We start from the raw sequence: 26,293 nt of genomic DNA, 5'->3' as shown, positions 1-26,293 counted from the left end.
TTTTTGAGTTCATTATTTTAATTGTACAATAAAATACCTAAAATATAGTATTTTATCAGTTTTTATCAAATTTTAAACTTTATATTTATTAATTAATTATTAAGAATTCATACTCGTACGTAGTTTGGAACGATGCGGTCTGAAATTTTTCGGGGGTCTAGTGAAAGGGACAGACATTTATGTTTATAATAGAACCCAAGTATTTCGAACTTGTAATTAGACCCCGCATGTTGAAATGACATTTGACTATAAAGGTCACTTGAATGTCATTTTGTCGCACTCAGTGAGCAAAATCGCATTTTGCTCACTGTTTTTAAGAATCAAAGTACCCTTGTTCGAGCTGCTGAGGTGAAAAGAATATAATCACTAGTTCACTACTTATAGCCTGTCCGAACCAAGTGTCCGAAGGACGAATAAAAAAAAAACAACCGTTGCTATGGTAACTCAACTTGTTTTAATCAATGTGATAACAACATTGGAAGCATTAAAGTGTGTTCTGCCACTTCTGCCGTATTTAGTTGTTACACTTGTTACTTATTTAATTGAAAAATTAATATTTTTAAATCAGTACCGAATTCTGTGTTATAGAGGTCAAAATCAAACGTAAGTAAAATATAATAGGCACCTTAGTATCTTAGATGAAGACTTCTTAGTAGACTAACTATAGCTTAGGTATGTCAAATCCTCATGACTGAGGGTCTTGACAACCGTAAGTATAGTAGCAGGGCGTCCGCTAGCTGGCGCAGTCGCGGGTAAACGAAAAATAGTATGACGGCTTGGCCACGACATTGAGCGACTTGCGACGGCGGCAGCGATAACCATAGGTTGGAGCGAGATACAGCGATCGAACCTTTCGTTCCCACGTATGGTTGTCGCCTTAGCCGAAGCCAGTCGCGCAATATCGTGGCCAGGCCGTGAGAAACGCTAGCTGGTGCGACGGATTTACCTACAATACAATGGCACCCGCGTGCCTGCGCCCGCTCCTTGCACCCGCCCACGCTAGCGGACGCCCGAAGTGCGTTACATAAAAATAGTAGAGACAAACCAAAGAAAGTCTGCAGCGCTAGATTAAAAGTAGTTTTTAAAAATCAGTATGCGACAACACCACAGAAAATGGATTAAATAGTCTTGATACTTGTGAAATTTCTACCATATTTACCGTCTATGAAAAAATTAAGCTATATGCACAGCTTAATTTTTATGGTAAAATAAATTTCATTCCAACAATAGATGTCACTATTAACCCCTGGAGCGCCCCAGAATTACCGTAGTATGGAACTCCTATATTAGTTACTAGCACACGTGTCTTGTTAGGGCGCTCCACGGGTTAATATGTAGACATATACTAATATTGATAAATAATATTGGCAGAATGTGACATTTGGCTTCATCAAAATTAATAAGCTTTTGTAATATCCGCGACGGCGGTAAATAGGTACAGAGGGCCTACCGCGAACACCGAAGTTCTCAATATGCGAGCATCTTTCTCTTTTACTCCCATTAAGGCGTAATTAGATTGACAGAGAAATTGCCCGCAATTTGCGAACTAAAGTTTTCGGAAAAACGAAATAAACCATTAAAACAATAAACATATATTAAAAATTAATTTTAGCTTTAACTAGTAGGTACCCATGCTGTGAGAATAAGCATGGAGGTTGTGGGTTCGAGCTCAAAACCCGGCTAGTACCAATGAGTTTCTCGAAATGTTAGAGGAAGTTCATAAGTATGCCTATACCTATTAGGTGTGTTCAATTTGCTGTGAAACCTTAGTCTAAACCAATATTATATTATCTAAGTAGGTACATATGGTGAAGTATTAAGATGTTTCATTCCACTTACCCGTCATCAACTCCAAATTTTGTAAACATTGTCGTTTTTCAGCTTGAATCGCCTCGTGCTGACTTTTTACAAGTGTAAAATTATTCGTCATGCGGAAAAGTAACTCCCGCACGCCGGTTTTGTAAGGTTTCACCATGTTTATTCCGTTCATCACAAAACACAATGAATATTTAAACGATTTTGACAAACACATACCATAGTGCATGACGTTTACTGACTGCTTAAAAAACATTGCCATATGTAGTTTTTTAATTCGATGTCAAATTATTGCGCTGCAGACTTTCTTTGGTTTGTCTCTAGTAGATACTTATAAGTTAAAGTCCGTCAACCAAATCTTGTCAGTAGTAAAAGGCGGCAAATTTGAAAAATCGCGGGTTAGCAACACTGTGTTCAAATAATTCCAAAACGCGTGTCATCTGTGTTTTATCTGTGGAATGTGGATCGTGAATGACAGCCGTCACCTTATTTGTTTTCATTTGGTTTTCATTCTGAATCGTTTCTGTTTCAAGAGATATTTCTGCTGTCACCATTAAATACCAATACATTAAATAAGAATAAGCAAAGCTAAGGGGCCTACAATGTACAAACATGCTCGTTGATGGTAAACATTACTAAAAATTGAGGTAATGACAAGTATTGGAAGAACTCTTTCGAACTTTTAAGATTATGTTCAGTTTTTTGTTTTAGGGTTAAAAGGCATAAATAAAATTAAAACGTATGCCTAAAACTATCCAACAACACCATAAATTGTGTCCTGGAAACCGTCCATAGGCCCACATGTCTAATATTTTCAGCAATCAGTTGTGACTATTTACAAAGGTAAACCTTTTAAACAGTATTATATAAGGCGTTCGTAGTAGGTAGTATCTTTTCAGACAATACTTACCTATGGCGGTTTATGTACGTGTACAACGCAACCAAGTCGAAAAGTGACCCTTATCTTATTTACCTTTAAATTAAATAAACACCCAAATATCAGTTGTTTTATTTTTAATATGTATATTGTACAATATATACCAATCAAAAAAATTACACAGGTATGTCATATTCATCCAGAACAGTACACTAATTTACATTAACAAGTGGCATATTATATTGTAAATAACAAATATATGCACTATCTAATTATCTGCATTTTGATATGATTTTATTTTAGTAAACTTAGAAGATATAGATAGGGAACAAAGAGAATATAAGCACTACGATAGGGAGTTGTTTTTGATATCTTCAAATTTGTTCATCATTTTGATTAACATTGTTTTAACATCGCTTTTAAATTGTCCGTCCATGTTTCAATTTTTTTCAATAAACCGCGAGTGACAATTTAAATTGACGTACGCAGGGCGCGCTCAGCGGAAAAAAAAACTGTTGGTTCGATGTACATTGCTGCTTTTCTTAGCGCAATACTGCTCTTTGAGTGTTGCCCTACTTTAGTTTGCTTTACATTGCTACTGACAAGATTTGGTTGACGGACTATATAAGTGTACTCATACTCACTAAAAGTTGGTAGGGACCACAGATTTACAATGTAGGTACAAGATTGCCTGTCAAGTGTCAAGTGTGAAAAGTGCGACCAAAATCTGAATGATGTCAAAGTGTCATTTGAAGTTTTGAATTTTGATATAATATGTGATCGCTTAAATGATTTGTGTTAGAATTATAACAGTATTAAATAACTGCTTTGATAGTGCACGACACCTTGCACTTTGTGACTATGCGCTGAAACTTGGCACAGTTGATTCTTAGCTGGTCTTGAGTTGATAGAGACCGGGAGCCGGGAGGTGTGAGGGGAGGGGGTAGTGGGATGATGCAAGTGGCGCTAACAGACCTAAAATAATAATATATTCACCATTCGTGTGTTTAAAACAGTACCTAAACCCTACTTTACGGACGATCATGCATTGAGATCACCCTGACCCACGCTGAATATTATTTTTTATCTCCCATGTTTCAACTGATTTATATAATAAACTATATATTTTTGTAAACTAGATAAATGTATCTTTAAGACTATATTTTTTGTTTTGAGATTTTTTAGTAAACTTTTGACAAAAAATTGGTAATTATAAAAAAAACAAAAATTCTTGGGTTCCGTACCCAAAGGGTAAAAACGGGACCCTATTACTAAGACTCCGCTGTCCGTCCGTCCGTCCGTCCGTCCGTCCGTCCGTCCGTCCGTCTGTCACCAGGCTGTATCTCACGAACCGTGATAGCTAGACAGTTGAAATTTTCACAGATGATGTATTTCTGTTGCCGCTATAACAACAAATACTAAAAACAGAATAAAATAAAGATTTAAGTGGGGTTCCCATACAACAAACGTGATTTTTGACCGAAGTTAAGCAACGTCGGGCGGGGTCAGTACTTGGATGGGTGACCGTTTTTTTGCTTGGTTTGCTCTATTTTTTGTTGATGGTGCGGAACCCTCCGTGCGCGAGTCCGACTCGCACTTGGCCGGTTTTTTTTTGTTAGAAAGTGCATTATTTTTGTTCTAATAATAGATTCCTCATCCTTAATTTATCTGAAAATTATATATCACATGCCCTAATACCTATAGCTTTAGAGAAATGTTCCTTTAATTGAAGCGCGGCAACGTCGACCTTCCCCCCCTCCCCCCACTAAATGCGTGGTGGCTCTCGATGTCTCCCGGTCTCTATCAACTCAAGACCAGCTAAGAATCAACTGTGCCAAGTTTCAGCGCATAGTCACAAAGTGCAAGGTTCCCATACAACAGCGAGCAGTATCAAAGCAGCTATAAAAGATATAATCAGCCATCTCCTGATGAATACGGCTTTTCGTATTTTTCAACCGGCACTCAAGAAATGTACGTGATGTGACGTGATGTCTTCCCTTTTGTACACTTCAATTATCTTTTGTATTTTACGTAAGCATAATATCTAAGAAAATTGCGTAGCAGTAGGTATATAGGTAGTTTAGTTTTACGAGTATGTTATGGATAGGTCATTAATGTCATTATCATTATAAAATTCGCGCGTCATTCGCGATCAAAGGTCATATCGTAAACAGTTTTTGTAAACTATATCATGTGACATAATGGTGACATAGGTACCTACCATATATGATAGGGCTTGTTATGAGAATCTAATTTTTGTTTTTTGACCGAACGTCAGCGAAGGTCTCCGTTTCAGCTTGGTATATGCTTGGGGTATGCTTTCGTATGTCCGGATATTCTCCACTGCAGGTCCCAATTCTCCACCGATTTTCGTGTAATTTTGTGAGCAGGCCACGTAGCCAACATGCCAATCGCTTACGCTCCGTAGCGATTGAAACGCAACTGTCACTGTCGCACTAATATATAGAAACAGTGATAGAGAGACGCAAAGCGATTCGATGGCGAAGCGATAGCGATTGTCATCTTGGCTAGGCCACCAGATTTAACAATTAATTAGTGCGAGTCTGACTCCTACTTTCTCAGTTATTTCTTACTTATTAAGATTAACCTTTTAACCGCCAGAAATTTTGATCGTGCGTGCTCGTGTCGCCACCGACGGTAATTGTACCACGCAGAGTAAGGTTGGCATAGTTACGGGAGTTATAAATGTGCTGTAAAAACCAAATCTGACGGCCTAGCCAAGGTGACAATCGCTATCGCTTCGCCATCGAATCGCTTTGTGTCTCTCTATCACTCTTCTATAGTCAAAGTCAAAGTCAAAGTCAAAAATATCTTTATTCATGTAGGCCTAGCAACAAGCACTTATGAATCGTAACATACTTATAAATTATCTTAAGCTAATTATCAGAGCAATTTATTGATGTTATTATTCCATAATAATATTGGATTATTATACAAATCAAATTTAACACAAATATAAGAATTTCACAAAAGGATCGTCAAACATGAAAAAAAATTGTATAAAAAATACTAGTCTAGAATGTTTCTAGAATAAAATCTAAATGTCAAATAAATAAATAAAAAACACAAAAGAAGTACAAACATCGGAATATTTTAGTGTGACAGTGACGGTTGCGTTTCGTTCGCTACGGAGCGTTAGCGATTGGCATGTTGGCTACGGGGCCAGATCTTTGTCTTATTTATCAGACTGTGGGGAAATGAGCTGGATATGTAATGTTTTATATATCAGACTCTGGCGGTTAAAGGGTTAAAACTCGAGTGAGCACCTTCTCGAGAGAAAAAAAAAATGTATCAAGCCGAAACGTGGATTGGGCCGATTACAGAACATATTAAAGAGGTTAGAACGGCTATCGCGCGCAGTTAGAATCGGAACCGGTGTCGCCGCTCGTTCCTCTCCACATTTACTAACACTCGCGCAACGGTAGTAAAAACTTGTGTGCCTGGTGAATGGATACGCCTCCTTTAGACAGATTTGATGTCTGGCTTCTTAATCTGAACGTTATTGTGGCGCAAAAGGCATGTTTACGTTTTTCGGTCAGCGCGGGCGAGTATTAGCATGCGAGCGTTTGCTCATAACCGGCGGCGACACGTACCCTGCTCGCATCGCCATTCTAGTGGGGCCGATAGTACCAAAATAGCGGGCCTCGACGTTCGTAAAACATAATACCAATTCGTTATCAATTTCTGAATACGCCCCAAGCAAGTACGATATTTATTTACCTTCCTTTCGTGGCCATGAGGCCATGACCCGCGTTCAGTTGATACGTCGGAAATTAAAAGTAAACATATAAGTCAGATAAATAAACATACAGGGTGCGATTTCAAACCTGTCAGGCCGCGTAGCCAACATGCCAATCGCTTACGCTCTGTAGCTCTAGTAGCGATCGAAACGCAAAACGCAACTGTCACTGTCGCACTGATATGGAAGAGTGACAAAGCGTTTCGTTGTCGTAGCGATAGCGATTGTCACCTTGGTTAGGCCGGCAGTACAGGGGTCGGCAAACTTTTGAGAAGAAGCTAGCCGATAACCGGTAGAGGATAGTCGGAGTAGAAATTGTGCGAAGCAAATTTGCTCCTGACTCCGGTAAATTCTGTATGTATGGTCAGGCAAACAAGTCTGCCGTGGCGCGTGGCTGAGCATTTACTTCAGCGGTATCATCATGGTCGCATTTTTATCACCTGTCATGCCATGCGTCACTTTCGCACTTATATATTTGTTAGAACGTGACAACCATGGTGACAAATGATAAAGAGCCGGCCATCTTAGCCCTACGGAGCGGAGTCAGGACCAAACCACTTGAGTTGCATTACTCTAAATACCCTAACCCGTATTATTTATTATTTATTTATTTTATTTTGAACATGATCGGTTAATTAAGTCATTATAGCGTATTTTTTTCCAAAAAAACTTCTTATTTTATTAAAAAAAATAAGTGCTGCGAAAGTACTCCCTTTTGCTTGTAGCCCGACACGCACTTGGCCGGTTTTTATTATTTTCTATAACATACCTGTACCTGATCTACTATTAAGTGCCGTTAACATGCATCTCTCTCGCACAAACGTACCTATACATTTGTTCGAAGGAGACGCATGTAGGTTAGATACTTTATATCGGCGATTAACGTGTAGGGACAGTTATTGATTACGCATTTTGTGCCGCATATCACATTTAGGGGTTTTTAATATGATGTGATAAGCAAGCGTTGGTAGCAAAAAATTCATTGTATAAGGCTGCCTTTCCACTTAGGTGTAGATGAGCGGATATGAGAGGAGACGTGCGGTAACAACCAATAGCAGTTCACCTGTTCTCCGCTCCGCTTGATTACAGCCGATGCTATTGGTTGATTCCCGCGCGTCTCCTCTAATCTTCACTCATCTCCTCCTCAGTGGAAAGGCGGCCTTATTTTTTTTTATACCACATCTGTGGCAAACAAGCATACGGGCCGCCTGATGGTAAGCAGTCACCGTAGCCTATGGACGCCTGCAACTCCAGAGATGTTACATGCGCGTTGCCGACCTTTTTAAAAACCTGTACACTCCTTTTTTGAAGAACCCCATACTGTAGACCCTCGGGAAAACCTCGGAAGGGAGCTCATTCCACAGCCGGAGCGTCCGCGGGAGGAAATTCCTCTTAAACCGCACAGTACGCGACCATTTAGGTTCTAGGGTGTGTGGATGAACACCCTGCCGATGGCGAGCGGTGCGGTGATAGAAAGCTGCCGTTGGCATCATGTCAAACAATTCTTAGAGCACAGCCCACTGTACAAGCGGTAGAACACACATAAGGAGGCAAGGTCTCTCCTCAGACTTAAAGGTTCAATACTGCTTGTGAGTTTGGGATCATCGACGTTGCGCAAAGTGGAAAAGTCATGCTCATGAGTTTGACAGCTGAACAAGACGACCCTGTAGACTGTAAAGTCATTCGGGTTTTATGTTTTATGATGTCCCAACTCCCAAACATTAACTAAAATTCTGATTCTCTGATGAAAAGATGTAGGGGAGATAGGGGAGCATTGGGCACTTTTTTACTTAAGCCTTAATAAAAATGCAATTTTTTAACAAAATCAACTTTTTACTCCTTATATTAGTAGCACATATATTTGGCTTCAATTATAACGAAGAACACTTATACAATTATAATCAGTCTCAAAATTGCAAGAGATTTTCTGAATACTGTCAAAAGTGCCCAAACCTCCCAATGGTCGGGAGGTTTGGACACCTCAATGGGAGGTTTGGGCACCGTATTAAATAGGCCACTTACTGGTAAATTACTTGAATATTAAATAATATAATCATAAAAACTTGCAATAAAATCAACAAACAATCAACTGTTTTAAACTATAAGTACTCAAAACAAAAAAATACTATAGATTTAGTACTCAATACTCAGTATTCTTACTTCAATAATAAAATTTATCTAAGATACGGTATAACCCAGATGGGCTTATCAAAAGTATACTTAGAGCTGCCACGCTTGACCCATATCTTTGGGTTTGGCAATTTAGTTTTGATGTCTTTCAATGGGACACTTGATATATCTTCAATCTCTGGATACATAAATGTATTACGTATCTTACTCATACGCATAAATTTAATAGTTGCCAACTTGCCATCGAGTGACGAACTTCTTCAATTTGGCCAACATAGTGATAGACAGTTTTCTTAGTGTCAAATTTCACTAGCACATAATCTTTGACCTTAAAATTTCTATCTAATACAACCACATCATCTTCATCAAACGAATTTTCTTCCTCCAAACATTCATTTTCTATTTCCTCGTCACTGCTTATTTTCCTTTATTTCTTCTGTTTCGATGTTAAAGATTTATCAAGTTTAGGTATTGCTTTCTTCCCTGTATTTTTATTTTTTTTGTCTTCTTTTTCTTTGTTCTTTTGGCGTGACGGGAGCATTGGGCATGCCCAAACCTCCCTTTAAAATTAGTGTTCAATGCTCCCCACCCCTTCATTTCACAAATAAATTCAAATATGTTTTTTGTAGTCTAATGTTTTACCTTAATTTATACGTTAATATTAACTTTCGTAAACACATAACTAGATGACAATACAGAAACTTACGGCTTTACGCAGATCACGTTGTTATTTCCTTCGAAATCACATCAAAATATTTACTATTGCACGCACGAAACGGTCGACACCATGTGACACTGACAACTAATCAAAATGGCAGATGACATTAGCCTGAGCGGTGTTGCCAGTTAGTAAGCTAAACTACCACAGTATACAAAATTAAGTACCTTTCATACGACCCGACTTACAAGGTGGTGCCCGAACCTCCCGACTGCCCAATGCTCCCCTATCTCCCCTAAACAATTTAATGTATTTTAATTATTTTAGCAGCTTTATAGGTTATGTTTGGTGGTGGTACAAAAATTGTCAAACGTCAACTTTTGAGAACCAGTGACCACATAATGTGCGAGACCGTACAGTGGCATCTACTTCAGCTGTCAAATCAATTATTAATAACTCTTTGGTTTTACTTAATATACAGCGAACTGCACTACATGAACACATTATTCCTAAATGAATTCATTCACAAACTGACCATGCAATTTTTGCAGCTAGGGGTGCACAGCTACACACACTATGTTGTTATAATTATACTATTTGGGGACGTATAACACAGATTCACAGATCAACCTAGCCCCAAACTAAACAAAACTTGTACTATGGGTGCTAGGCGATGATATACATAGGTACTTATATATGTAGATAAATACATACTTACATAATACATATATAGAAAACACCCATGGCTCAGGAACAAATATCCTACCCACTAGGCCACCCACTAAGCCTATACCACCAGCATAGTTTCAGTACCTAATAGGGTAACGGCACCAGTGGCCAGCCGGGTACCAGTGGTCAGCCTTTTGAGCCGTTTATTGGTCATAAATATCTGGTATATTCGTTAAAACAAATCGCGAGTACTCAAATAGGAGCTTTGATTCCTTATTGGTTAATACGTCACACGACAGGTGCGGTGAGGGAACGGGGGGAAGAAATATACTCGTTCATACAGGTGCTGTTTGTCGACGAGTGCAATAGTGTCATGTCCGCCATATTTTTTACTGCACGTGGTGTTCTCTTGACAGGCAAGAAAAACTATGTTTTAATGTTAAAAGTTATTGTTTTTGTTAATGATTGGTTTATTTATTAGTTTATCTATTGAATTGCATTATATTTGAATGAAAATATCAATATTTCACTTATAAATTGAGGGGGCTGGCCACTGGATAACACTTTTTTCCAAAGAATCCAGTGCCCAGCCCCCCACGGCTGACCTTTGGGTTATTCGTTTATTTTATTATTTTCGAGCCAATGCGACCGTTAGGACCGTTAAATTTACATTTTCAAATTTAGTTAGGCATGCCCTAGTCAATTTAAAGTAAAACCCAGTAGTCAGCCGCATTTGAAATAACGTTTTAATGCGGCTGAGTACTGGGTTTCGCGGGTCCAGTACTCAGCCATTGACCTTGCTTGGTACGTCGCCGCCAAAAATATGTCCACATTTTTAAACCCTATCTCATTGAAATAAGGTTCAAAAGTGTATACATATTTTTGACGTTAACTATACATAACTATCATTTTGGTTTCCCTGGTCGGTATATGACTTTGTTTATTAATGATATGATCTGCATAGACTCGATTAATTATTTTTTACCGAATACCTACTAGGAACATAATTATATATTACCTGCTTTACCTCGCTAATTTTTGACGGATTAATTATTAGAAAATAAATATTGCGATTCTTAGTTTGCAAGAATAATGTTAGTTAATTAAGTACCTATGGCCAACAAATTACGTGTCATAAGAATTGTATGTACCTATAAGATTTTTTATTTATTAAATAAGTAAACAAGTAGGTAAATAATACATATGTATATGCAAAAAAATTATAAACTAAAATTTAAAACTACAACTAACTACAATAACGATAACAAAAATTATAAAGAAAAAATAAATATTATAATATCGTTGATTTTGATATAAATATTAGTGATTTTGATCTAATTATTATGAATAGTATATAGGCTGAGTACTGGGTACACAGAGGCTGCTTACTGGATTTTGGAGGCTGACTACTGGAGAAAAGTGCCACTTTTTGTTTAAACTTAATTAGAGATATTATAAAGATGATTGTTATTTTTTTAAATATTTTGTTTTAAAACTATGATAAACAATTGATCTAACCATGTCATTTGTTTAATTATCCGACCAATCCTGTAGAAATGCCGAACGTTCAAACTTAAAAAAGTCGTTATAAGGCTGACTACTGGTGCCTTTACCCTACTTATTCATTTATTTTTGCTAATAGTAGGTATTTCTATTGAAAAGGATGGACAAACCTTTGGGGGTAGACGACTTCGCCGCCATGGAGGGCCAGCTGCGGGGATGTGTGGAGGCCGACAAGCACTACAGCCAGGTCAACGACGTGAAATGCGACGCCATACACACCGCCAAGACCTATGAGGAGTTTGCGTAAGTTTTTCACAGAGGCCTACGTGAGGCCGGCACGCTAAATTTGTCGCGATGCTTTTTACACAACTATGAATTTCGAGGAGTTTAGGTAAATTTTAAGCAGAGGCCTACGCGAGGCCGACGGAATACGTGAATAATGACGTGAAATACACCTAACGCCAAGCACACTGTCAAGGCTTATGAGGATTTTGAGTAAATTTTGAACGGGGGCCTAATACGTGACGCTGACACGGTAGGTATGTTAAATGTGATGCTTAAGCACTACTATGACGTTTAATCATGTCCATGATTTACGAGGAGTTTAGGTAAGTTTTCACATAGGCCTATGCGAGGCCGACGAAGTACTGGTTAGGCGATGAAGTGAAATGTGACGACAAACACACTGTCAAGACTTATGAGGAGTTCGTGTAAGTTTACATGGAGGCCTATGAGAGGCCGATAGAATGCCGCCATAGTAAACCTCCTTTCGGCAGTTGGGTAAAAAAGGTGCCTACTATCTTCGTGGTACTTGCGTCCTTACATGGTCTTATCAATCTTCAATATTAAATCAAATCTTACATTGCACACTTTTATCACAAATAACAAATAAAATAACGCTTTCAATTAAGTAAACTATTAATATCGAATAAAAAGCCACAAGCAGTCATATAACTTAGCGCCTTAGCGCATCTCGAATAGAAACTCGAGCACATCTCAGAGACTACAGCTAAGCCATTAGTTCACAAAGAGGTGCTTATACTTACTGCTTATGCTTCGTGTAACGTATCTTTTGTGGTTTAATGTCGCTTAAAAAGCTGAAATACAATTCAGTGTCTGCTGTTTTACTCGACTACGACGAAGAAGGTAATGATTTAATAGTGTGTTTCACCGTAGCAGCAATACTATATGGCAAACCAGTCTTCGGTTCAATTTTTGAAGTGAAAGCTTCAATAGCGGCGCTGGGCACTTTTAGAGGTAGGGAAAAAATGATAAACTCGAGACAGCGTAAGGCGATCACGTGACCGTAAGGGGCGTAAGGCGATCACGTGACCGTAAGCCCCGTAAGGTGGCCACTCATAATTTAAATGGCATTTAAATCAATAAAGAAAAACTCAATGTTATTTGACATTTATGTTGCGGACTCCTTTTCAAGACTCTTTACCTATGTTCAAATAATTTGACGTTGTCATGGCAGTATGTAAATAAACATGTCAATGAAAAAGTGTGATCTTATTTGAGAATGATAGTAATATATAATAAATAAATAGAATACCTCCGGTAAACGTATGTATCGTGTTACCGGGCGTCGGTAACATAGAGAGGTGAGTTTTCACTTATATCGGCACTCCCGGACTCCCGGAGTGCAACCGTTGTTGCTTGTTTAACAAGCAGAATACGTCTGCGAGCGAAATCCCAATTTTTATATTAAAGGAAAAAAATGGAAAAAGTTACGTTAAAGATATTATTTTATGTTGTGTTATGGTGTTATTATTATTATGTGATTGTGGAGGATGCGGGTTAAAGTCCTGCCGGAAGCGTAACTTTTTCAATTTTTTCCTTTAATATAAAATTCAGTTTTTTTTTCTGAATAAAAATGACTTTTAATATGTTTTATCTACAGTACAGAACTTAAAAAAAAAGATACAAATTACAAATTAAATTACAACTAAAGCTTAAATAACATATTAAATATAAACTATCTTATTAAAATAAACTAAAACTACAAACAAATTAAAATTAATACTTAAATAAAAGAAACTTACCTATAAAAAAAAACCTAATCATAAAAAGAACCCCCATCCAGCAGGTCCGCCTGTGGCATGGTAGTTAAGGTTTTAAGTGACAAAAAAAGGTCGAACCTTTTTTTGTTTGATTAAAGCATGAAACTTGGCACAGTTGTTCCTTATATCAAAATAAGCCGATTAAGATCGGTAGCCCGAAGGACCCCCCGCTAGAGCCCGAGAGGGGGGGGGTCAAAGTAGCGCCCCGCCCGGCTTCATTCTAAAAATTCTAACAGGCCCCGTTTAGCTAATAGGTCATATTTGGTATGAATTTCGGATAAATCAATAACGTAGAATTCATTTCTGGTATAAAAAATTGCAATTTGTTGAAAAAAAATAATAAAAAAACACAAAAAATCTAATTTTTCAAGTGTAATTTTTGTTTTTTAATTATTGTCAAAATTAAACTGCTTGGTTTTTCTACATACAAAAAATATGACGATAAAGACTATTTAATGTAGATTTTAAAAACATAACTTTTACTTACCTTTATGAAAAAGAAATTGCATTAAAAAAACATATATCGTCCCGCGCCGGTGAATATCTTGTTACCGACATAGGCATCGATATAGACAACATCCGAAGTACACACTCTGGAGACCGACTAAATGTGTTGTTTATTATTGTAGATCATATATTAAAGATAGAAAGCCGTACATAATATTTGATTAGAAAAAAAATGTGTCGTTCAGTGAAAAAAGGGACCTTGGAAAAATTTATCATAGAGCCTCTCTTTTGTATAGAAGCATAGTTAATTTCAACCACTCCATGGACTCCATGGTCCCTGTTCTCAATGAATAAGAAGTAAACTGTAAGTATTATTTAATCTACTTACTTATTACATTATAGAATAATTTGCCAGTAACTGGCCGCTTTAATAACTAGCCGCTCTAAACTAAAAATGAATTCTATTCACCTATAAACAGAATTCATTTTAGTATAAGGTTCCAAAAACTGGCCAGCTTTCAATAACTGGCCACTGGCTAGCCTAAAATGAATTTTTGGTTTTGGGTGGCCAGTTACTAAAAGTGGCCAGTTACTGGCGAATTACCCTACCACACTTTAATTTTGCGTCTTGTGTCGTAATACAGTTCCTTCCCCAGACACATAAATGCGTACATTTCATCATTCATGTAGTTGCATCGCGTTTTTTATTCCGGTTTGCATTTACTTTTGGTCAGTTTCAACCATATTCTGACCAAAGCAGGTGTCAGACCAGTGTGGAACCCGTCGTCTGCTTCTTGCTTCCATTCCCAAGAAGTCTAACGGACTGAGCAAGTTTGACGACGAACTAACGTCTGAACCTAAACATCAACCCCTCGGTACACTGCGCGTAATAGGGCATTTATATGGCTCCCTTTTGTTAGAAGTAGGTATACATTATGGAAATTAATAATGAAATAATTTAGCAGTGACTTAATCTCATAGAACAGGTATAACATTATACAACTCTTCATTTCAATATCCCGGTATAACTTGCCTTCTTCAATATTGCACTTATTACCGATCATATAATAACATTTTAGTATTTTAGGGGAATGCTTTTAGCCACTGCTATTGCTCCATCTTGTAAGAGCTTGAATCCTTGTAGTGGTTTGGTTGAACTCTGAACAGATTCCATGCTTCGAATTCACTTTTTCTCCCCTTTCCACTGAATGCTCGAAACAGGGGTAAGACTTCCGCTCTTTTAGGGTAAATAAAAGATAGTTTACTTAGCTTATAGAATAGATAATTTTATTAGCTTAAAATATAATTCCCTGACCTGGATGCAATGGTGTGTCATGTGATATAATTGTGTTTTCCACTGTGTCAACGTGAGCCCACAATTCCTGTAGTTGGGGAAATATTCGTACGCATGAATCTAGTCTAGCTGCTATGACTACGTTCGTGTCTACTGTGCGTATCAATACCTTGCAATGACTGTTTTACAGCATCTGCAACTAGGGCCATCATATTAAATGAATCGAACTTTTCATGGTTCTTGGAGTATTCGCGGAATCTCACGAGGAACATTACTTGTGACATGTTTCTCTACACAATTTCGCGATGGCATAAATAAGGACTTTTAACTCTTCGAAGTTTTGTCAACACAGTGTCTCAAAATGATTTACCTAGTGATAAAGAAATGAGTTTCACTAAAAGATCAGTGGTTATAAGTGAAGCTTACCGTCATGGTAAATTAAACTCTAATTTATTTCATCGGGCCCTGAAAAACCAGGAGTCGTACTCGTATTCCAAGCATTCTCTCGATCGACCTTGTAATACTGTAAGCTCAATAAGACTTGTGATGTGGGTACTACATGATATATCATATATATTTGATACATACCCTCAAAACATCCATAGGTAATTCAGGAACAAGTATTCACGATAAACAGACAAATAAATGCCTTCTAGAATTTGAACCCGGGTTCCCCATTTAACTAATATAAGGTGTATAAAAGTGAGATCTAAGCATGGACTCTTTTTAGCCTGGCCGATACAAGGATTCAAGCTCCTACAGGATGGAGCAATAGCAGTAAATAAATAGCATTCGCCAAAACTTTATTATACCTTTATATGATGATAAGTGAAATAACCTTGTAAAGCAAAGTAAAGTGATACTTACAGATAAAGCCGTTGCTAAATAATTAAAAAATGCCCGAAATAATTCTTTACATGAATCGACTACTGAAATAGAAGCAGCCTTATCAGGATAGGATTATATGTTTGGGGTCAGACTTTAGTTCCTCTTTAAACTTGCTCAGTCCGTCTTCTTGGGAATGAAAGCAAGGAGCAGACGACTGTTTCCAAACTGTTCTGACAACCCTGCTGTGGCCATAATATGGTTGAAACTGACATATATACGTGAATGACGAAATGTACCCATTCATGTGTCGGGGGAAGGAACTGTATTAATACACAAGACGCAAAATTAAAGTGTGGTATAATGTAATAAGCAAGTATATTAAAGAATACTTACAGTTTACTTCTTATTAATTGAGAACAGGGACCATGGAGTCCATGGCGTGGTTGGCACTAACTAAATACGAGTATGCTTCTATACAAACACGAGGCTGGCTGTGATAATTTTTTTAAGGTCCCTTTTTCACTGAACGACACATTAAAAAAAAATTGTACGCTTTTCTATCTTTATAATAGAATCTACAACAATAAACAATACATTTAATCGGTCTCCAGAGTGTGCACTTCGGATGTTGTATATATCGATGCCGATGTCGGTAAAAAGATATTCACCGGCGGGAGACGATATAAGTTTTTTTTATGCAATTTCCTTTTAATAAAGGTTAGTAAAAGTTATGTTTTTAAAATCTGCATTAAATAGGCTTTATTGTCATATTTTTTGTATGAAGAAAAACCAAGCAGTTTAATATTGACAATAAATAAAAAACAAAAATTACACTTGAAAAATTAGATTTTTTGTGTTTTTTTTATCATTTTTTTCAACAAATTGCAATTTTTTATACCAGAAATGAATTCTACGTTATTGATTTATCCGAAATTGATACCAAATATGACCTATTAGCTAAACGGGGCCTGTTAGAATTTTTAGAATGAAGCCGGGCGGGGCGCTTCTTGACCCCCCCCCCCTCTCGGGCTTAAGCGGGGGGTCCCTCGGGCTACCGATCTTAATCGGCTTATTTTGATATAAGGAACAACTGTGCCAAGTTTCATGCTTTAATCAAGCAAAAAAAGGTCATTTCACTTAACACCCTCACTATGGTGCCCATTACGCTCTTTTGTTGTTGCCTGAACTTATAACATTGCAAATTAGTTAAATGCAAAATTGCAATTATACATATAAGTTTATTACACGCTTCCTCATTGTGACGTTCATAGTTGACCGAAGCGTTAGGGAAGGTCTCCGTTTTAACTCGGGCAAAATGCATAGGTCTCAATTCTCAGCTGATTCCCGTGATATGAACACGTTCCGTAACTAAATAATTTTTTCAGTCGTTAAGTTTTTTGAAATAAGTACAAAATAGCGGTAATTGGCATAATGGACTTAAGCGCCAGTAGGGTCTATGGCACTTAAGACCATTTAAGTTCGCTGTGATAATAACTCAACTAAGTAAGTTATTTTACATTTTTAAGCTAATCGCGAGGTCTACAGCTCAGAGAGCCACTAGTGTTACATACCTACATGTAAACAAGGGTAGGATTATAATGCAAAATTATATACTCAAACACACCCACCTCGCCAGTAGAAAAGGGGCGAAATTAATATTTTCTATGGGATCACCCTTCACCTTCACACCAATTTTTTAAAATATTGCTGCCTTTTTCTGCTAACAGAGTGGCTGTGCCACAGGTATAATAATAATAAATAATAAAAAGCCTCTTTATTTTCTTATCAACTACTTACAAACGTATCATTTAGGTACATAGAATAAATGAAAAATTTAATTCATTAATATAACTAATTCTAAGTATGTACTATGTTTACCTTTTTATTTTAACTTATTTTAATTATACTTAATTTAATGTTTATGCGTTTAATAATTAAATGTTGATAGGAACCCCATTTTATTGGGTATAGGCCTCCTCCAATTTGTTCCATTCGTCTCTGTCTTTTGCCTTATTTAGCCATTTTTGACCGGCCGTGGCTACTATGTCGTCGCTCCATCGCTTTCGTGGTCGTCCTGATTTTCTTTTTGCATCGGGACCTTTCCATAGAGTTACTTCTTTTGTCCACCTTTGATCCGTGTATCTCGCGACGTGGCCGGCCCATCGCCACTTCATTTTAAGTGCATATTTCAGTGCATCTGTGATTTTCGTTTTATTTCTTATGTATTCACTTCTCACTTTATGTATTTTTCTTAGCTTTAGCATGCTCCTTTCCATCGCTCGTTGGGTAGTGGTTATTCTGGCTTTCGTCTTTACCGAGTGACTCCAGGTTTGGCAGCCATACGTTAGCGCTGGCAAGATATTGGTATCCATCACTATTTTTTTCATGTGTAATGGGTAGTCTCCTTTAAGTATTTCTTTTAAAGACCAGTACTTTTTCCAGCTTAAGGCTATACGTCGTTCTATTTCGTCTTGTGTATTGTCCTTGCTAAAAGAAACTTCTTTTCCGAGGTATATGTAGCGTTCCACGTATTCTAGAGTCGTATGATCCAGATTAATTGGTTGTTGGAAGCTATTTGTCATAATCTTTGTTTTGCTTTCATTCATCTTCAATCCTATTTTCTCACTTTCTTCTCTGAGGGAGTTAATCATTTTTTCTAATTTCCTGATATTAGGAGCGAGTAATACGATGTCATCCGCGAACCTGAGATGGCTAAGGTATCTGCCGTTTATTTTTATTCCCTCTTCTTGCCATTTTAGTTTTGAGAATATGGTCTCTAATACGGCAATAAAAAGCTTCGGCGAGAGGGGATCTCCCTGTCTCACGCCTCTACCTATCGAAATAGTATCTCCTCTCGTTTCCAGTTTTACTCTACTGGTGCTATTATTATACAAATTTTTTAGGACGTTAATATATTGAATATTTATTTCGGCTTGGTAGAGCGCTTCCCAGATAGAGTCGTGAGAGATGGTATCGAAAGCTTTCGCGTAGTCACAGGTATAATACTAAGTAATTTGTTCCAGGGAACGAGTGGCCGCTGCCCACTTGAGGCCTCTAGAAAAGGCCGACTACAAAAAGAAGAGGCCGAGAGGATGGAACCAGTTCGCTGCCGGTCCGAAGCATGAAACCGAATAGGACTTAAATTATGTTGTTTACTTATAATAATAAATGGGAGATAAAAAAAAAACATTTTTCTCTAAAATCTCACTTTCATAGTGTTCTCATACTTCTCATACAAAATCATTAGGTAGGTTGATTTCTATAGGTAATCAGTTTTTTATTTAACTTGCAATGTTTGTAATATATTATTTGTTTGGGTCAAATCTTGCAAGCTTAATTATACCCACTTCCCATTATTCGATTGAGCTTAAACTTTAGATACATGTAAGTTGGGTGACAATTCAATATTATGATGATGGACACATGAGGCGGCCATAGGAACTCTGCGATAAAACAACGCAACCTAAATATGTTTGGGTCTGCTAGGATTGTTTCGATAAGTACCTATTAATTGACTGATAAAAGCAAAGTATAGTCAGCCATAAAAACTTGTGAAAACACTTATCAAATTGTTAAATTGTTCCAGGGACCGAGTGGCCGCAGCGCACTCGAGGCCTCTAGAAAAGGCAGACTACAAGCAAAAGAGGCCGAGAGAATGGAACCAGTCCGCTGCTGGCTCGAAACGGAATAGAAATAGCTTAAATTATGTTGATTAGATTATAATTTATAATTAATAAATGGGAGAAAAACGATTAAAAATACAAATATTAAGCTATTGGGGCGCACCTGGGTTGCTATAGTATAAACTAGTGTAGAATACAACTCAGTTTAGTTGCCCGAATTGTAGTATTTCACAATTAGAGGATATAACCAAACGGAGACGCCATGTCTGTAATTTTCGGTACAAAATAGTCAGCCGATTTTTGCGGGGGAGGGGCACGTCAATACGTAACGTAAAAATAGCAATGTCAGATAAACGTCAGTCCATACAATGTGTATGACCATTGGTCGCCTATTTTCGACAGAGGGGAACGCCTGTTAATGGCTACTCCGTTATTATATCATCTAAGATTTCACAAGTGAAATTGGTCATATTTAAGGTGACGTCGAACTGTTTGTAAACTCTTCATAACGCGGTGTGTGTGTAGTCGTGTTAACCCTTCTTGGGGTTGCACATCCGAATGATGACCTCTATCTTGGTGTGGGTGCTCTCCTTCTTAGGGTGGTAGAAACGCGTATCGTTCCGGTCCATGGGCACAAGAGGGGTTGTATACCAGCCGTATCTATAGGAATAAAAAAAAAAAAATTTTTGTGAAACACATAATCTTTGCTGACTCTAATTGGTACAGTGGGCCAAGAAAGTGGTCTACCAGTTTTGACAAAAGTTTCTGCGAGATCTAACGATCACTAAGGTTGACTTTTCTAACGGAGTTCAAAGTAAATCGACCTTGTTGTCTCATGAGTCATGACGTTCAAACGAACCTCAACCGTAGGGTGGTAAAGTGGTCTACCACCCTACGGTTGAGGTTACTTAGCCCTTACTTGGCCCACTGTACGAGATTATTGTATTGTCATGTTAAGTTATAAAACGATACGGCTATTCAAATTAGGTAAATATCGACTTGCAAGATTTTATTAATAAAATTATAAATGTGACAGTAACTTCATGCCTGTTTGTCTGTGGTTACCTCTTCACGCTTAAATCGCTGAACGGATTTTGACAAAATTTGGTGAATGAATGAATGGTTAAATTTGCAGATTGTTTGAGGCTCGGGAAAGGACATATGGTGAATTTTTATCAATCATCGTTCACACGCTGACAAAGTATCGGGCAGAAGCTATACTATACTACATACCTATATAAGCACCGTGCACCATCCCACTAACCCGGGGTGTATTGGTAACCATGGTAACTCCAGGTTTAACCGGTTAATCCGGTTTAGTGGGATGGCCCTAAGTGTGTTAAAAAGAAGAGTATTAGTGTAAGGCCTGAGTGGACGCTCGAGTTGGGCGTGCAGCGGGGCGGGGCGTGCGGCGTGCATGTTAAACAAATGCAAGCGTATAGGAGCGGCCTTAGTGCACGCTGCTCAAATCCCTTGGGAGCTCGACGCCACGCTGCACGCCCTGCCGAACGCTCCGCTTCGTGCGTCCACTCAGGCCTTACACTAAGTGTGTTAAAAAGAAGAGTCTTACACATGGCTCTCAGTGACAGGCGCAGGGTACTTGCTGTGTGGTCCCTTGGCCCTCGTCTGGGCCACGTTGTAGGCATAGCCGGCGATCTTTTTTATCTGCTCTTCTGATTCGTCTCTGAGCTGGTCGTGCCGCGCGTAGAATTTTGTGGCGACAGGCAGAGCTGTGAATACGAGTCATCATTGGCCTTTACATCCTTTTCAGATGTTTATTACAGCTGCTGTGTATTCCGAGAATCGCATCTTTTCTTGTGACTGAACAAACCGATGTGGGCCCTGCACTGCTTCCCACAGGGTTACCAATAGGAAGAAATTCAATGCCCTGACAAAAGTCAGGACATCAGCCCGGATATTCTGACATTTCCTGACGATCATTTCTTCAAATCCCCTACCCCCCAAGGTATTTTTTACATCTCTGTATCTCAAAGAAAACTTTTAGGTATATTTTGAACCAATTTTTTTTATTTAGTATGACATCTATTTCAGTTTATACGTTGCATCTGCAAACGATGCTATTCTTCTAAAAGGAATGAAAAGTGGATAATTTTTTTTAGCGTTATAGAAAACACACAGTACTTAATTTGCAATAGGTAGGTACTAACATCCAAAGTTGGGCCGGTAAGTCTTGTAGTTCCTAAAGTGCTTCACCTCCCGGTGAATCTTCTCGTTGAGCATCTGCAGGTCGACGGGGGGACGAGTCCCGAACGTGCATTTTGCGTCACCCATATTTGCTGAAAAATACGAGTACACGTATCACACGCGCACCAATTTAACATTTATTGTCATTAATCCAGTTTTGAAGATTAATTTGAAGACAAATCATTTTACAAAAACCCAATGAAGCCGCTTTGCGAAATTGACACAGGCACATTTTGCGACAGCAAATAGTAACACTCTAAACTGTCCATCGGTGGACCTGGACCTTATGCCTTTTGTAATAAGGTTTACGAACTGTCAGTTAACAGTGTGGGCGATGGTACGCGCCCTAAGTGTAAGGCCTGAGTGGACGCTCGAAACGGAGCGTTCGGCGGGGCGTGCAGCGTGGCGTCCCGGGCTCACGCGTGATGTGAGCAGCGTGCACTAAGGCCGCTCCCACTCCGCACGCCCCGCTCCGCTGCACGCCCAACTCGAGCGTCCACTCAGGCCTTACACTTATCGGTTTTCTTTAAAGGGGATACAATCGCCACCAGATATATCTGAGCGTTCTAAGGTGTCACAATAGCTTGAACACATCCTCTATCATCAAGATGTTAAAGTGCATGTGCAGATATTTTTGAGCAATTTGGGATGCTCTGATATATCTGGTGGCGACTGTACATTCCTAGAGGACTGCTATTATATACAATTTACATTTGTTTTCATTTATAGTCACGTTTTAGTTAAAAATCGGAGGTGAATCGTGAATGCATGTGCTCTAATAAATTTATTGTCTCAATTAATGTAGGTATACGGCTACACATGTTCTTTCCATGTACCTTTCAATTAAGGAATACATAATTATATTAATGATAAGTACCTTACCTTTTAATGATAATTATCTGTATGAGTAAGTTTATAAAATGTTGGATAAATAATTTATTGCCTAAATGTTTGTTTATGTTTGTCAAATGACATTGACAAAAGTCAAAAATGTACAGGCGGGTCCTGTGGGTCCTGTATCATAAGCACAAAACGGTAGGTCACAAAACCAAAAAGGTTAAATAAAAGCTCAAAACTCAAAGCAGATGGCGTTGTAGTGAAATGTAGTGATTGAATCAGGACACCGCTTCGTATCGTAACCAAAGACTAAGAGTATTTTAGATCGTAACTCCTAAGCGCCACTTGCACGCAAAAAGAGGGGTGTTATACAGGGTGTCCCAAGAAGTAGTGATATACTGAAGCTGGGAGGTAGAGGACCTAGAGGGCTATCTGAATCACCCCCATGTATGTTCCGCGATTTTTCGTATTTTCGGAGTTATGATTTTTTTTAATTTTTCACCTATCGCCGAGTACGATGAGATTTTTATTTATGGTGACGTGAATTATTGCGGTAGATGCTTGATTTTTTTTGTGTGTTACGCTGATAGATAGGCCAATTCAGTATGGTAACATTTACTATCGTTAGATCTTTGAATGGAATTAAAAAAATAATAATGCCAAGAAAGATAAAATTACCCAGTATGTTCACAACTTCAAGGGCGCTTAGAAAAATAAAAATACTGGGTAATTTTATCTTTCTTGGCATTCATTTTTTTTTAATTCCACAAACACACAAAAAAAATCAAGCATCTACCGCAATAATTCACGTCACCATAAATAAAAATCTCATCGTACTCGGCGATAGGTGAAAAATTAAAAAAAATCATAACTCCGAAAATACGAAAAATCGCGGAACATACATGGGGGTGATTCAGATAGCCCTCTAGGTCCTCTACCTCCCAGCTTCAGTATATCACTACTTCTTGGGACACCCTGTATATGTTTGACGCCAATGTCATACTATACGCGATCAGGCGTGAGCCAAGGTAGTACACTGGGGCTAACTCAATTTCTTATAATGGTTGATGATCTACCTAAAGTTCTAACTTATGCCGTCTGCCTTTTGTACGCGGATGACCTGAAGCTTTGCCTGGAAGTGAGGTGTGGGACCGATTGCAATAGGCTAGAGAGTGACATTGATGCAGTGGCTGAGTGGAGCGTCATTAACAATTTGCACTTTAATATAACCAAGTGCAAGGTCATGACCACAGATATAGGAAGGAAGGAGATCGGGCATGCCCGGCGATTTGTATTGAATACGCCTGTCGCAAGTTCTCGAACACACACAAAGCACCAGTAATTATAAAGACAACGCACGCACACACCTAAAGTACGCACACTTGTAGATGGACGCTCCTATTGCACAATACACGCGCATCATTTCAATGTCTGTGTACATGCGAACGACCAGCGAGTCGTGTCATCACGCACGCACACAACGATAATTACGGTAACTGAGCCGGGACACCGTGATATCGATATTTGATCGACTGTCGGAAAAGACTGTGTGTCGATAACTTCATGAACACTATTCAAATATAAATATTCGGAATCATTGTTCTTAATTGCCTATTTATGGAATAAATTTACTTGTTAAAACAAGACATTTGATTTAAGTAGATATTAGTAGTTTATCAAAAAATAAGGAATGTACAGTACATAAACTTTACGTAACTGTAAATTATTATGCTTAAATTGCTTAATAATGTACAGTTGCATATATTACTTTATCTACACACATATTAAAAAATGTCATATGATGTGTTCAGAAAAAAGGCATTCGAAATTTGATTGCAATAATAACATCGAATTTTTGATTATTAATTTATTATAGAGCAATAAAAAACAATAATTTTCTTATCTGTGCAAATGCACGCGGGTATATAGTCAATTACTGCCCAGTAAAATGAACCCGAGACCTCGTGCACAGTAGGCAGACACTGTAGCAATCTGTAGCATCTCTCAAGGAGAGGCTTAAAAAATGTTGGCTTTCCGATACATAAGTAATTCGGTTTTCCTCGATTAGTACTTCTTTAGTTTCCTTTACTTTTCTGGTTCGAGCTCATATCTATTTATTTATGATATATATTGAGTATTTATTTATTTTATTTAGGTTATATTTATATATATATATACGCTTTATTTTATTTATTTAAGTATTTCTATTTATGTTTATATATATTATTTGTAGCAATGTGTATTCAAAACTTGCATTTCATTAATTTTAGTGATTGTACACTATTGTTTTTGTTTGTCATTCATCGTTACTTTTGTTTATTCGTTTTCTCAAAGGTTAACTGGAAGAGATCCCATACAGGGATAAGTTCGCCTTTGTTGTATTTAATTTACTCTGTAACTATGTTTCTCGTTTTTATTTCCATGTGCAATAAAGTATATATACATACATACCATTAGGTAACCAATTACACAAAATTTACACTAAATAAAAACAGTGACCATCTTTAAATTTTTAAATTATTTTTAGCGTCAACTAACCCTGGGCTGGTTTTATCGATACGTGTTTATAGGTGCCGCACAGCACTATCCAAGCGGAGCACATCGCTGCTGCACTATGAGAAAATTTCTCATTGAGTGAATCGTTTTGTACCCAGTTCATTGCGGCGTAAACACTGTACTTTGCAATCATGTTACTTGTACAGCAGTATTGTATAATGAAACATATTAAATGACAAGCAAGTGTAAGCTTACATGGATACAAGTCGGAATATTACGTTGAATTCGTGGTTTTATTTGAAATAAGTAGTAAAACCTGTGAAAAGTGATCCCATTGGTCTGGAAATTAATCAAATCACTGCGATGTTTACAAGTAATTATTGCACAACTCGGCATTTTGGTAAAAAACAGAAGTTTTTCGGTGAACAGCGCGCGTGCATACTCGGTAACAACGGACGGCGAACTGGCGGCGTTGTATGCTCAATGAGCTAACAACTGCGACACGGCCGCCGGCGGCTTGTCCGCTCTCTAGTATTATATGCTCTGAGGTCATGACGTACTCTAGGGCTAGGTCGCCCATCCATCACTCCTATAGTCTCCAAGGCGTTCAGTTAGAACGAGTGGGTGGAATACGTGATCTGGGGTTAACCATGGACGCTCATCTTAATTTCCGACAGCACATCATTGACACATGTAAAAGTGCTTCTAAAACCCTAGGGTTTATTATTAGGATGAGTTCTCAATTTAGAAATGTGAGAATAGCGGTAATATTGTACAACGCATACGTCCGTAGTAAACTCGAATTCGGTGCGATAGCGTGGGATCCCTGCGAGTGCAAGTACATTGTCATGATTGAAAAGCTACAAAAAAAGTTCGCAAGATATCTGTACAGCAGGTCCTATGGCTATTACCCCTATCTATACCCCTCTCGTTTTGTCTCAGGGATGGTAGGTCTCCACTCTCTAGAACTGAGACGAAAACTACTTTTGTTGGTACATTACCATGGAGTTGTACACAACAGAGTGAACAATTCTTCCGTGCTGGCACGAATGGGCCTGCATGTGCCAGTACAGCGGACGGTGTCGGAC

General features: G+C 38.1%; 2 protein-coding genes across 2 annotated transcripts; one reads left to right on the top strand and one right to left on the bottom strand.

The window, feature by feature from the left end:
- Positions 1–536: 536 nt before the first annotated feature.
- On the top strand, positions 537–19,179 carry LOC134658132 (coiled-coil domain-containing protein 103). Its single transcript, XM_063513739.1, has 3 exons — positions 537–603; positions 11,572–11,715; positions 19,068–19,179. The coding sequence occupies exons 2-3, from the start codon at positions 11,573–11,575 to the stop codon at positions 19,177–19,179; spliced, it is 255 nt and encodes an 84-aa protein (XP_063369809.1). The 5' UTR covers positions 537–603; position 11,572.
- Positions 19,180–20,118: 939 nt separating this feature from the next.
- Positions 20,119–22,831, bottom strand: LOC134658058 (cilia- and flagella-associated protein 144). Its single transcript, XM_063513661.1, has 4 exons — positions 22,755–22,831; positions 21,836–21,964; positions 21,238–21,397; positions 20,119–20,327 (listed from the first exon to the last, which is right to left on the bottom strand). Exons 2-4 carry the CDS (start codon positions 21,957–21,959, stop codon positions 20,198–20,200), a joined length of 414 nt encoding a protein of 137 aa, XP_063369731.1. The 5' UTR covers positions 21,960–21,964; positions 22,755–22,831; the 3' UTR covers positions 20,119–20,197.
- Positions 22,832–26,293: the final 3,462 nt, after the last annotated feature.

This window comes from Cydia amplana, chromosome 21 (genome assembly GCF_948474715.1).
Source record: "Cydia amplana chromosome 21, ilCydAmpl1.1, whole genome shotgun sequence".
Lineage (NCBI taxonomy): Eukaryota > Metazoa > Arthropoda > Insecta > Lepidoptera > Tortricidae > Cydia > Cydia amplana.
The sequence above is the reverse complement of the archived record's forward strand: the minus strand, read 5'-3'. Positions and strand labels throughout refer to the sequence as shown.

Bases quoted from the DNA above. Each gene is read 5' to 3' on its own strand.
- LOC134658132 (XM_063513739.1), top strand. From the start codon at position 11,573: ATGGACAAACCTTTGGGGGTAGACGACTTCGCCGCCATGGAGGGCCAG. The intron at 11,716-19,067 runs GTAAGTTTTTCA...AATTTGTTCCAG, and splicing joins AAGACCTATGAGGAGTTTGC to GGAACGAGTGGCCGCTGCCC.
- LOC134658058 (XM_063513661.1), bottom strand. From the start codon at position 21,959: ATGGGTGACGCAAAATGCACGTTCGGGACTCGTCCCCCCGTCGACCTG. The intron at 21,398-21,835 runs GTTAGTACCTAC...TCGTATTCACAG, and splicing joins TTACCGGCCCAACTTTGGAT to CTCTGCCTGTCGCCACAAAA. The intron at 20,328-21,237 runs GTAAGACTCTTC...TTATTCCTATAG, and splicing joins CCTGTCACTGAGAGCCATGT to ATACGGCTGGTATACAACCC.